At 38.1% G+C, this 13,698-nt stretch overlaps 1 protein-coding gene across 1 annotated transcript; it reads right to left on the bottom strand.

The window, feature by feature from the left end:
• Nucleotides 1-9,016: 9,016 nt before the first annotated feature.
• On the bottom strand, nt 9,017-11,367 carry FOXI1 (forkhead box I1). Its single transcript, XM_044277790.1, has 2 exons — nt 10,584-11,367; nt 9,017-10,141 (listed from the first exon to the last, which is right to left on the bottom strand). The coding sequence occupies exons 1-2, from the start codon at nt 11,158-11,160 to the stop codon at nt 9,606-9,608; spliced, it is 1,113 nt and encodes a 370-aa protein (XP_044133725.1). The 5' UTR covers nt 11,161-11,367; the 3' UTR covers nt 9,017-9,605.
• Nucleotides 11,368-13,698: the final 2,331 nt, after the last annotated feature.

Raw genomic sequence — 13,698 nt, 5'->3', positions numbered from 1 at the left:
TTGCAGCCTCTCCATTAAGCTTACTCCTTCTTCAGTACTCTTATGGCTTCCAGGTAAAAGTTGGTCTCCTAAAGCCTTTGATCTAGCTACATGGCTGGTTCAAGCAGCTAGGTCACTGATACCTTTGCATTGGCTGGACCGTGACCCTCCCACCATTTCTCAGTAGAAGATCAAGGTTGATCAACTTTTTCTTATGGAAGAACTTAGCAGCTGGGCCAATCGCTCGCACTCCAAATTCCTTAAATTATGGAAACCATGGATTGAATACAAGAAAACTTAGTCCTCAAAACCTGTACACTACACATTTTCCACCTCTTGTTACAATCTCCTCTTGTGTATTTAATTTAAGAGGGATTAAATGAATACTTCTCCCATTTGAAATTTGTTGTGGTCACACATGCAGTCTAAATAAGCAAATCCATAAGATATACATCACTTTTCTTTCACAACTTACCAATTTTTTGTGCCTGGGAACAGCTTATGTGTTTCTTCTTGTTCTTGTTACGTTCATTTTGCTCGACACAAGGAGGTCTCACTAGCCCTCCAGCTTTTAACTCAATATGTCACACCGGCTGTCACTTGATTCCTGCTTTTTAGTGGGACTATAACTTCTACTGTGTTATGCAAACAGTTTTAACCCATGCAATTCCGAGCAGATTACTGATCGTTTACCTAACCTGTCATTTTATGCAACTTGGTAATCTCCTTTATTGTACGAGTGATTCTTGTTAACCGCTGTTACATGCACATTATTGATAACCCGATTTCTAACACCTCATTTCTTCTGTGCTATGTAATGCTGCAATTGTCGCATATTTGTTGTATGTGAAAACCAAATAAAAAGATATTTGTTAAAAAAAAACCACATCTGTGCCCTCCTAACAGCGCTAAGGTGGTCTCAGTCAGGCAGTACCTACTCTAAACCTATCTATGCCCTTGGGCATCTACATTCAAGAGAGCAGACCCTGCACATATAGTGTGCACCAAGCAACCAATGAGAGGAAAAGCACGCACAGCTGTATGTACTGTACCACCTAATCAAGTCAATTTTAAGAAATGTGCTCATGTCTAATGTGTTTATAAAGGGCTATTTTGGATAGGCTCAGTCTTCTCAAGCTAGATGTGTATATTCTTTGTTCTCACTTTTCTTCTTTGTTCTTACTTCTTTAGTTGCTAGTGTCCATTATAGACTGATCTATATCTGGTTCTGTTTGTAGATTTTAACATGTAATACGCTAAGTCCATAATGCAACAAAGCAAATCTGTCTCAGAAATATATCTTAAATATAAACTACATATCTATTATTTTATTCATTCAGATGAGCAAAGCCTGTTGTAGTAAAGCTGGTGTTTCGGAACTACAAGTAAGGCTACTTTCACACTTGTGTCAGATTGTGTCAGAGAAAACGGAACCGTCCCCATTGACTTACATTGTGGGTCATGACGGATCTATTTTGCTCCGCATCCCAGGATGGAAAGAAAACTGCAGCATGCTGTGGTTTTCTCTCCTATATGAGAACGGAAAGCATTTTGGAGCTTTCCGTTCTGTTCAGTTTCATTGTGTCCCGACTGACAATGAATGGTGACAAAACGGAAGCATTTTTTTTCTGGTATTTAGATCCTATGATGGATCTCAATACCGGAAAATATTAACCCTAGTGTGAAAGTAGCCTAAGTCCACTGAATCATATTAACTAGGTTTTTCACAATAGAAAGCGTTTTTCTACTGATCTTGTTCTGCTTGATGTGTATGTAATTCAACAGATAAGAGTAGAGTGCTCTCTGTAAGTTGGACAGTGGCAAAATAACACTCCATTGTATGACATTTTATCTGTAAATGATCTCTTCATAGACATATATCAATTCTATACACATCTGTATAGTGTAAAATGTACTGTATGTCCTGCTATAAATGCAAAGATCAATAAAGAAATTCCAAAGAACCACAATAGAAGTGTTAACATAAGAAAAAAATGCAGATTAACAACTATGCCACTTTGTAGAGTTAAAACTTCATGCTGGTACTCTGTGCTAAAACAACATTGAGTTGCAGATATACTTGCCTGTGCTTATGTTAGTCATGTCATTGTACCAAAAAATGGGTCTTATATGTGAAAATTTAGATGTGCACTGAGTTAATTTTTAGCAACTATAAATCTGTTAGCAATACCCTTTTCATTTTCTAAGTGTAAGTTAACCATTCATTCAGCTTGTCTGTCACTGAATTTCAGTTATCCACATATTCTACTTAGTGAAATCCTGCACGTGTGTGTAAACAGTGTGGCCTTCTCTTTATTTGTATAAGAATTTGGTAAGGGATTATGAACTGTTATTATGATAAACAAAAAAATGATCGGTCTCAAGTAAAAAAAATATATAACTGGATTATAGTGATGAATGACTATTCAATGACTGGAGTGATCATTAATAAAGCATCATGCGGTTGTGACTTGTTATTTGCTGACAAAGCTTAGACAGATAGGACACACTATGATACTGTATATACATATCTTGATATAATGAGAGGAAGAATTATGTGTAATCAGCATATTGATGAGCTGTATAGTGACCGGACAGAGCATTCTTGTGAAGAAGAGGGAACTCTGATGGGGAGCTCTGATGGAATAGCATGTCACTTTACAGCAGATTCTGTGGTGCAGCTGAAATGCAATTATGCCACAGAAAACTGCAGTTTTGTAAGAGGTGAGTAGGAGGCTACATTGCAGATTTTGCATTCAAGTTAGCCTATAATTCACATAATACCCCTGGGGAACATTACTAGCAAATATATGTTAGGCAGGAGGTTTACTAACAATTTTTTTTTTATTAACAAATAGGTCAATGTTTGAGAGGTCCTTAAGGATCCTATACAGGTCGTTCTAAAAAAATTAGCATATTGTGATAAAGTTCATTATTTTCTGTAATGTACTGATAAACATTAGATTTTCATATACTTTAGATTCATTACACACCAACTGAAGTAGTTCAAGCCTTTTATTGTTTTAATATTGATGATTTTGGCATACAGCTCATGAAAACCCAAATTTCCTATCTCAAAAAAATAGCATATTTCATCCGACCAATAAAAGAAAAGTGTTTTTAATACAAAAAAAGTCAACCTTCAAATAATTATGTTCAGTTATGCACTCAATACTTGGTCGGGAATCCTTTTGCAGAAATGACTGCTTCAATGCGGCGTGGCATGGAGGCAATCAGCCTGTGGCACTGCTGAGGTGTTATGGAGGCCCAGGATGCTTCGATAACGGCCTTAAGCGCATCCAGAGTGTTGGGTCTTGCGTCTCTCAACTTTCTCTTCCCAATATCCCACAGATTCTCTATGGGGTTCAGGTCAGGAAAGTTGGCAGGCCAATTGAGCACAGTAATACCATGGTCAGTAAACCATTTACCAGTGGTTTTGGCACTGTGAGCAGGTGCCAGGTCGTGCCGAAAAATGAAATCTTCATCTCCATAAAGCTTTTCAGCAGATGGAAGCATGAAGTGCTCCAAAATCTCCTGATAGCTAGCTGCATTGACCCTGCCCTTTATAAAACACAGTGGACCAACACCAGCAGCTGACATGGCACCCCAGACCATCACTGACTGTGGGTACTTGACACTGGACTTCAGGCATTTTGGCATTTCCCTCTCCCCAGTCTTCCTCCAGACTCTGGCACCTTGATTTCCGAATGACATGCAAAATTTGCTTTCATACGAAAAAAGTACTTTGGACCACTGAGCAACAGTCCAGTGCTGCTTCTCTGTAGCCCAGGTCAGGCGCTTCTGCCGCTGTTTCTGGTTCAAAAGTGGCTAGCCCTTTTCCTGCACACGCCTGTACACGGTGGCTCTGGATGTTTCTACTCCAGACTCAGTCCACTGCTTCCGCAGGTCCCCCAAGGTCTGGAATCGGTCCTTCTCCACAATCTTCCTCAGGGTCCGGTCACCTCTTCTCGTTGTGCAGTGTTTTCTGCCACACTTGTTCCTTCCCACAGACTTCCCACTGAGGTGCCTTGATACAGCACTCTGGGAACAGCCTATTAGTTCAGAAATTTCTTTCTGTGTCTTACCCTCTTGCTTGAGGGTGTCAATGATGGCCTTCTGGACAGCAGTCAGGTCGGCAGTCTTACCCATGATTGCGGTTTTGAGTAATGAACCAGGCTGGGAGTTTTTAAAAGCCTCAGGAATCTTTTGCAGGTGTTTAGAGTTAATTAGCTGATTCAGATGATTAGGTTAATAGCTCGTTTAGAGAACCTTTTCATGATATGCAAATTTTTTTAGATAGGGATTTGGGGTTTTCATGAGCTGTATGCCAAAATCATCAATATTAAAACAATAAAAGGCTTGAACTACTTCAGTTGGTGTGTAATGAATCTAAAATATATGAAAGTCTAATGTTTATCAGTACATTACAGAAAATAATGAACTTTATCACAATATGCTAATTATTTGAGAAGGACCTGTACATGGGCCAACTTAGCAGGCAATTATTGAGAACAATGACATGTTTGTTTCCCTTCTGATAAACAATACATAGGCTATCAAGTGCAATGACCACATATAATATGTATTGTAATGGTGCACACATTTTTTTTAGTTCACGTATTAATTATGTAGGTCCTGGGATAGTATCCAAATTGAGAAGGAAAAGTTGCCATGTGACATGACCATACACATATTTTCTCAATTTTATTTACACAACATATGAATAATGAAATAATCAGGACCATTGTATTGCATTAATATTGTCATTACCTTTACTCTTCTGGATTGCATAATGACGACCATGTGGACATTAGTTCTTTTATGGGTTTTTACCCCTCTGATTTGTAATATAATATATATATATATATATATATATATATATATATATATATAGTCCAGAAAACTGGGCGGCACTCCAAGGAAAAGAACAAGTGAAATTTATTCACCCAGGTGGTGCAACGTTTCGGTTCTGTACTAGAACCTTTTTCAAGCTTGAAAAAGGTTCTAGTACAGAACCGAAACGTTGCACCACCTGGGTGAATAAAGTTCACTTGTTCTTTTCCTTGGAGTGCCGCCCATTTTTCTGGACTACACATTGGGGTAAGAAGCCTATTCCCCTGGAGACGTGCACCCTATCTTTATTGGATTGTATACCAGTGCCGCCATTTTTCCTTGGTATATATATATATATATATATATATATATATATATATATATATAGTTATTTTTTGGGATACTTTTCACTTTTGTTGCTCAAGGGCGATCATATAACATTTTAAACAAAATCTTTAAAGGGGTTTTCCAGGATCCTGGTGATGAATTATCCTCATGATAGGTCATTAATATCTAACACCTTGCTCCCCCTCTGATTAGATGTTCACTGCAGCCTCTGATGCTGGAATGGAACTGGAAGCACAGCTCCAGTCAAAGTGTAGTGGCAGTACTGGGTTACTGCAGCACAGTTCCCATTACCTTCAGTGGTAGCTTAAAGGGGCATTCCCATCCCAATGATCACTGTTAAATCTGTTAATGATTTGACAGTGATAATTTTTGTAAATACATTTAATTACCCAATTCCCACCCTTTTTGAGAAAATAAGTCCCCTCTTACCTAATCGTTGTCTTGGTGGTTACAGCCACCTCTCATGTCGAATCCCGCTGGGCCGCGCTTGCGCAGAAGACTGAAGATTTTCTTCCGGCCGGGCCGTGCAATGTCCTGAACGCGCACGAGCAATGATGACTTCTTCCTGGCCAGTATAGTACAGAGCCGCGAACGTGCACGCCGACTCTTTACGATACAGGCCATACATAAGTCACCATGGCGCATGCGCGGCGGCATACGCGTTCAGGACATTGCGACATTGGGAGAAGAATCCAGGAAGTGAACGTTGTGCTCAAGGAAGGTAAGTATGAAAAGGGAAGATGGGAATACCCCTTTAACTGCACCAATGCAGCATAGTCACTACACAAAGCAGTGCTTCCTGTTCCATTCAAAGTGTTAGTTCCAGTACCAGAGGCTGGGGTAAACAGCTGATTGGTGGAGGTGCAGGGTGTTGGATAGGCTATCAGTATCAGAAGCTTGAAAAATCCCTTTAGGTACAGAACACAAATAAACAATAAAAACAAGCAAATACAATAAACATGAATTTACTTTAAGTCCTGTTTGCAAGGGACTGTAATCTATCTGATACCTCAGAGCATTTAAGTAATCCATGCATAAAAGTAGATAGATGACGAAAGATACAGATAGTATGAGATGATTGAAAAGCTCAAACTATGATCTGATTCAGCCAAATCAATGAACTTGTGTGATTCACATCCAAATCATTTGCACCAGAATTTAAAAAAAAATCCAACTGACCTGAAAATGTGTGTTTAATATGCTACGGTCTTGTAGGGCTCATAGTTTTCTCTCTAGTCTCTATTTATTTATATTTCTTTTTCACTCTTCCTCAAACCCTCTCTCTCATGTCATATCTGATTCATTCCTACTCCCAAAGTTTCAAGGCTGCCATTGTCCAGAAGAGTGAGTATTACTTATACAAGCACCTTCATGGCCCATGAAGAAGTTTAAGCTATAACCTATAAGAGATAGATCTCCAGACCAGTGGATTTGAGGTAAGTTAAATTTTGGGAAATGTGAAGTGACATAATTCAAGTTAAGGATTTTCCAGTTTTAACTAGTTCCAGTTTAAATACATTTACATTAAAATTACGTAACATTGCCATATAGCACAAGTTACAGTAAAATTATTTAATTGGTTGTTCATTTTATGGTTGCAAAGCTATAGCTCTTTGTTGGCCAACTCTTTTATGTTCTCCACACAGAGGTGTTGTCCATAAAATGGCTGCTGATGGAGGGCAGGCTTGGACTGGCCCACAGGGGTACAGGTGAATCCCCCGGGTGGGTTACTGAGCAAGGTGGGCCCCTAGTCTCCCACCCTCTGTACAAGTGGCACATAGACTTACTGAACTATATACATATATTCAATGTACAGGACCTCAACCAGCCTATGTTCATATAAAAAAAACTTGATAGATTATTACATAAACTCCCCAGTTTATTATTACAGACATGAGATCAGAGCTGAGATCCCCCATAGTCAAGAGCTGAGATGAGGGACCTCCATAGTCAATCATCTGGTAGCATCTTGCTGCTGTGTGAGCAGGTATATTTGAATGTATCCGTACTGTGGGCCCCCAAAATAAATTTTACTGATGAGCCCTATGCACCCCAGTCTGACACTGATGGAGGGTCATGTGATTAGGCAAATCGCCTCTATGTGATGTCATTCAAATACACTGCACCTGTCATGTGTACTTGCAGATACTGTGTGTTTGAAGGAGGATGAATGATGATGTGTCTGGTCACATGACCCTCCATCATTGGCCATCTTATGGACAGGACCTCTATGTGGACAGGACAGAAGATTTGCCCAAGAAGGGGACATGGCTTATGAAATCTAGCAAGTGGCATAGAATATCTACAAAGGCTATATTAGTGAGTGCTATGTAGTCATCTTACATACACACTGGTCAATGGTAGCCAGAAAGTGGCTAACAACTTTTATTAACTTCTCTCCTACTATGGGTATGTCAACATGTAGTGTAATGCTACAGACATGAACTAGCTGTGCTGCTCTAGAATGGCACAAAGTAACGTTCACTCTTTAGCTATATGATGAATTATCTACCTTGGTTAATAAATAAATCTGTTATTATAACATCATTTAATCTGATATAACATGCACAAGATAACACTAACCTAACTACCTATTGAATCTGAAGCCAAGAATAATGTGAATATCATTTAAGGGTCTATATCTCTGGAATCTCAGACATGTTTTGCTTGTATTTTATGTATTCCTCATATGGTTTACCCTGGGGTGTCTTACCTTTATTGCTAGTTAGTTTCAGATAAGGGTCAGGCTGTTTCATGGAATACACATTTAAGATGCCAGGTTGATGACCTTCTGTGAGAGACTTCTATGAAGTGCAATGTGCATATGAATAAACGGCCAACTTTGAACATTCTACAAATAATATTGGGTTGGTTTTGAATACGTCAAAAGTTATTTATCTTCTTGCCGTCAACAGTTATAGAAGCTTCAGAGACCACATTCAATGTGTGAGAATTAGAGAACCTGTATTTAATGGATTACCAGAGTAGAATGGCATGTTCTATATTATCCGCCAGACAGTGTAAAACAAAGATTTCAAGTCCATCATAGGCAATGTCAAATGTTCTGGAGGAATTTGTTATGGTTATGTTTAGATTTAACTCATAAAGTTCCAGTTTTGTATAGTAATTTACGGGAACAACATTGCTTTCCTCACTTGATTCTAGACCATACTGGCCCTTGTAATAGCAGATGGAGTGATTATAGTTTATTGTGGTATAAACAAAGTACTGAATGGTCTGACTTGTATTATGCAGTCACATTATTCACTAAGTATTATGTTTAAAGAGAATCTGTCACAAAATATATCTCAATAAAACCAGCTGATGTGAGAGATGTGCACTTGTCAGCTGAATTTAATGGTGTTGGTCCCATCTCGCTGTTTGATGAAAACTTTTTTTAATAATATGAAAATGATCCCCTAGGTGCAAAAAGGGCAGTGCCGTTATACCTCATTGCACAGTAATCACACCCGGTCTGGGACTCTCAGTGTTTTGGGCAGGTGCTGTACATAATCTATTGGATGGGGTGTCGAACACTGATGCCAACACACAGGCACAAGACATTTTCACTGCCAGGCCCTGTCAGTGAAAGTGGTGGGGGAGCGGCATACAAGAAAGTAAGCAGAACCGCTGGGTGCAACAAGGTGTAATGACACTGTGCTCATTGCACCTAGGGGCTCATTTGCATATTATTAAAAAGCACATTTGTCAGCAATGCAGGCACATAGTAAGATGGGATCGGATGAATACCATTAATTTCATCTGACAAGCACACATTTCTCAGGTAAACTGAGGTAGATTTGGTTACAGATTCTCTTTATTATTTGAATTAAGTTACAACATACACAGATTTTCCTTTTGTATATTTTTATTACAAAATATCCCATGTTTGCCCACACAGTGAAGTCAGCTGTAATTCATAAACATACTTTACATCTGTAAAAAGGCATGGAAGTCATACATGCATCCCATCACAATTAGCCCGATCCTACAGAAGAATTCCCAGTAGTAAACATTTATATAAAATATTGATGTGTATGCTAAAATATATACAATTCAGCACTGCTTGGCGATAGCACTGATTATGCTCGATAATATGTACATACAGGTGCATTTTTTGAAACTATAACATTTCTAAAAATTATGCACTAGGCAAGTACTAAGCAATAAAAGGCAGTGTGTAGTAGTAGTAGTAATAATAATACGGCAATATTCCAATAAAGGAATGATAGGTTTAAGACCTTTATCATTTAAATTAGAAAACAAATAATGCAACAGATACTGTAATCAGAGCATACAATGTGAGGTGACTTTTCTTTTTGCTTTTTATCATAATACATGTTTTTATAGAAATGTATTTTACAAGATACAGTGGTTATGTTTAGTTGCTGAACATTTTCTTGTAACTACATTACAGTGCAATACATTATAAATTATACTTATGCTTATACTTCTGTTCCTTCTCTGGAATAGAGGGTGCTATTTGTACTGATGCTGTTATAGAAATGGGAATTGAACTGATTTAAAACTGCGCTGCCATAGCCAAAGGGATTTGATGGTGCTGTACTCGACCACTCTGACCCTCCATGATTGGCTAAGTTTGAAAGTGGGGAATAAGAGTTAAAACCAGTCATTGTCTGTCCTATTTTGTCAGAAGTTTCATTATTGAGTCCAAGTGGCCTACTTACTGAGTTGGCACTATTAACATAGGAAGTCATGCTAGAGAGAAAGTTGTTAAGGCATGGCGTTATAGCGGGTGGAGATAATCTTTTCTCAGATGAATCATCAGCTCCTGGTGAGGAGCTCTCCAGCATGTCTTGATGTTCACCATTCTTTGGGCTGTTAGACAGTGGACTCCCCTCAGATTTGTCAGAAGATAACTGTCCATTGCTGTCTGACTTTCTCTTCCTCTTTCTGCGGAAGTTTCCATTATCAAACATCTTTTCACAATTCGGATCTAGGGTCCAGTAATTTCCTTTTCCTATAAAAACAGAAGAGCCTACTTAGTAATCTTGTACATTATAACCACAAAGTCACATAAACCACACAATTGTTTTATATATATAGAGCTTTGATTTTAAATCTAAATCCTTCTAGGATTAATAGCGTAGCTCAAACTCAAATATATTCCTTTATATACAGCTACAGAGAGATGTATCTAAAAACGTATGAAACTGGGGAAGAAAGAAATAAAAAGGTAAAATATACTTAGTATCAGAGTCGGGAACCCTAAAATATACATAAGGCATCAATTTAACCATGAAGGCAACACAAATTATACAGTTTGCCTTGCAATATGATAAATGACCTCTAAACACCAGTATATTTTTGTCACATTGAATGCCTCATATTAATGAACAAAAAAATATGCAATATATATTATGTAATAGTAAATAAAAATAAACTAAGCAAATAAAGCTCACCTGGATCATCTTCATCCCGTGGAACTTTTTTGAAACAATCATTAAGAGATAAATTATGCCGGATTGAATTTTGCCACCCAGCCTTGCTTTTGTTGTAAAATGGAAAATTATCAGCAACATACTGGTAGATCTGGCTGAGTGTCAGTCTTTTGTCAGGGGCACCATGAATCGCCATGGCTATCAGTGCAGAATAGGAGTAAGGAGGTCTCACCAATTTCATGAGTTCTTCTTGGGAAGGAATTGGAAGCCAACCTAATTCAGAACCTCCTAAACCATGCATGTTAGGCAAGAGCTGTCTTTGCATCCCATATGACTGAGGCATGAAGTGGCTGGTGTTAGATCCTGGAAAATATGGAGGTGGTGTGATGGATGGTCCATTTAACCACAAGTAAGGATTTGGAGTTGTGCTGTAATCTCCAGTTTCAAAGTTTGAAGGTCGCTGAGGACTAGGCATTGTCTGAGGGTGGAAGATGCTATCACAGTAGATATTCATTTCTGGAGGTTCCTGTCCAATACTTGGAAACTGTGGCCCACAGCGTGGTGGAGAACGTGTCTGTGGATCAAAAGCACTCATCATGCAAAGTTAGAAGTTTTCTAAATGCACCTGTGCTTCCTACTGTCTTGAAACAGGTGTATCACCTGTGCCCTTCCTCACCACTACTTATACACCTGTCAGTAGCTAGCTTTCTGAATATGCTCCACCCAGTGCTCACTGACTGGCTGGAGATGAAGTGATATCCCTTTTTGGAATGCTGGCAGCCTATAAGCCCATTTGAAATTTATGAGTGTTTGACTTTTAAATGAATGGAAGATTTTTTTTCCTAGTTCTCTGTAAAAAAAAAAAATACCATCATGTAATAATAAACCTATTACAGGTAAATGCCCTGACATATAAATTTGATATTATGCAGAATGATAACAATATTGAAAAGTACAAAATGCACTCCTATCTTCATGACTTAACCAGTAAAAGTTTATAGATGTACACAAAAGAAGTCTGGATTGTAAAACATATGGGACAAAGGCTTTTCATGATAACACTGCATTAAACACTGCATTTTGAAATCGATACATTGTATTGATCAGTGGTTTCATCAATGTCACACAGGCCATCTATGAAATTAGAAACAATCACCAGGGCCACTTACTGCTGGACATTTAGTTCTGTTTATGGGATTTGGAGTTTGCCCCCAGTTTAATTACCATATAAAAAGATAAGCATCCAAATCATCTTTACCCTTCATAATGTTTAGTTTCCTGCACACTGTGTTTGTACAAAGAAAAGCAACAGTTTTTGTCCAGAAATGTACACTCAAATTCTTAAGTTTTTCCCTAAATATTGCTCTGCCAAAGTATTAACTACTTGCTGCACTGGGAGCTTTATTTGTACAGCTCAAGTTATGTACACACTGCTTTTAATTGAAGCCATAGAGTACAAAGGGAAGTGCACATTCTGAGAGAATAGACTTGTTATTGGAGCATACACTGTACTTGCCATTGAGAACTGTCTGATAAAATAAACAGTTTTTCAACATATGTATGAACCAGGAAAGATAGAAGTGAAGTTCTCTTCCGCTGCTTAAAATAATGCTTATTTCTATACAGGAAAAATGAAAAATATACCGTAATTCTAAAAACTACAATATACTATAATTTCATAAATATTTCATGAACTATGGTTTGACATAGATTCACCAACAATACAACACAATGTGAGAGGGGACAGGTGACCACAGTGTGTAGCAAAATGTACTTATGTGACAGATCAGATTGTTCCTTGGAGATAAGCTGTGGCAAAGTAATCCGGCAGCCACTCATCTCCTCACTGATATGGCTCAGATAATAGGCCAATCAGGACTTATAGGGGGGAATTTATCATGAGAGAATATTTGAAGTCAGTTTTGCTTGAGTCTGTGTTGTCGTACTGTGTGCCACATTTATCAAATGTCACAGGTTTTTGATAAATTTGGCTTGTCCTTCAACCTAACACTTCTGTCTAGAGAAGCTGCTCCAGTTTTCCTAATCCACCCTCCTCCTGGAGTGAGATTGTGACTTATCTGCGACTTTTAAAAAAAGTTGCAATGATAAATCTGGAGAGAAACTCATTTACATAGCTAACCACACCCATTTCCCCACCCATATTAGAAAACTGGAGTGAGTGGTCACAAAAGCTCCAATTTGCTACTTTCTGATGCCAGAATTCTGGAGTGAAGGTATAATAAAGCAGGACCATAAATGCTTAAGACAATTGTATACAAAATTGTAGTATATGGTGTATATAATAATATTTTATGATGTACGAGATAGAATGTAGTGTTTTGATATGAGAAGTATCCTGGTTTATCGTGATATAAACAGTTATATTGTAAAGAAAGATATACACAAATGACCAAGAGTATAGACTATGTTTATATAATAGTGTACATTTAGGCTATGTTCACTTCTGCACTAGAGCAGGATCGGTCACATAAAGGACACCCTTTGACTATAATAAAGTCCACTGTGTTTCTATCATAATTTTACCAGAAAAATAGTGTATCATGCTGTGCTTTTCTGACAAAATCTGCAAAGATTGCAGGTGTGGACCAAGCCTTACTGTTTTATATTATCTACCTACCTATCCATATATCCATAAGTATAATTTAGAAGATGAGAGCTATCAGTTGGCTCTGCCATATACAGCATGACATGTCTGAGTTGCAGTTTTTGTTGCAAACACCTTTGTTTTTACAAGACAAGTACAGTGATGTTTATGTACTGTCCAGCCTGCCTTTGATTCTGTTGGTTGTCTTGTTTGTAAAACATGTGATGCTTGAAGCTTATGATAAGTAGATGCCTTGGTGGCTGGAGATGGTGGAGATGGCTTTTTACATTGATGCCTCCTTGTTCACACTTAAACACCTGCTGTGAATGAAAAGGTCTGAGACAAAGGGAGAGAGGATTAGAGCTGATTGAGTGATACTGGTGAAAGAGAAAATGGACTGCATGTGTGTGAATTGCTGGCTTATTACAGTACACGTCCATATGCAGTGTGATATAATAATATGCTGACCAATCACAGCCTCTACACTCTAGTCCCATGCATAGTATGCCATAATGTTTACTTAATCATTAT

Source organism: Bufo gargarizans, chromosome 2, assembly GCF_014858855.1.
Source record: "Bufo gargarizans isolate SCDJY-AF-19 chromosome 2, ASM1485885v1, whole genome shotgun sequence".
Lineage (NCBI taxonomy): Eukaryota > Metazoa > Chordata > Amphibia > Anura > Bufonidae > Bufo > Bufo gargarizans.
This window is presented reverse-complemented; position numbering and strand designations above follow the sequence as displayed.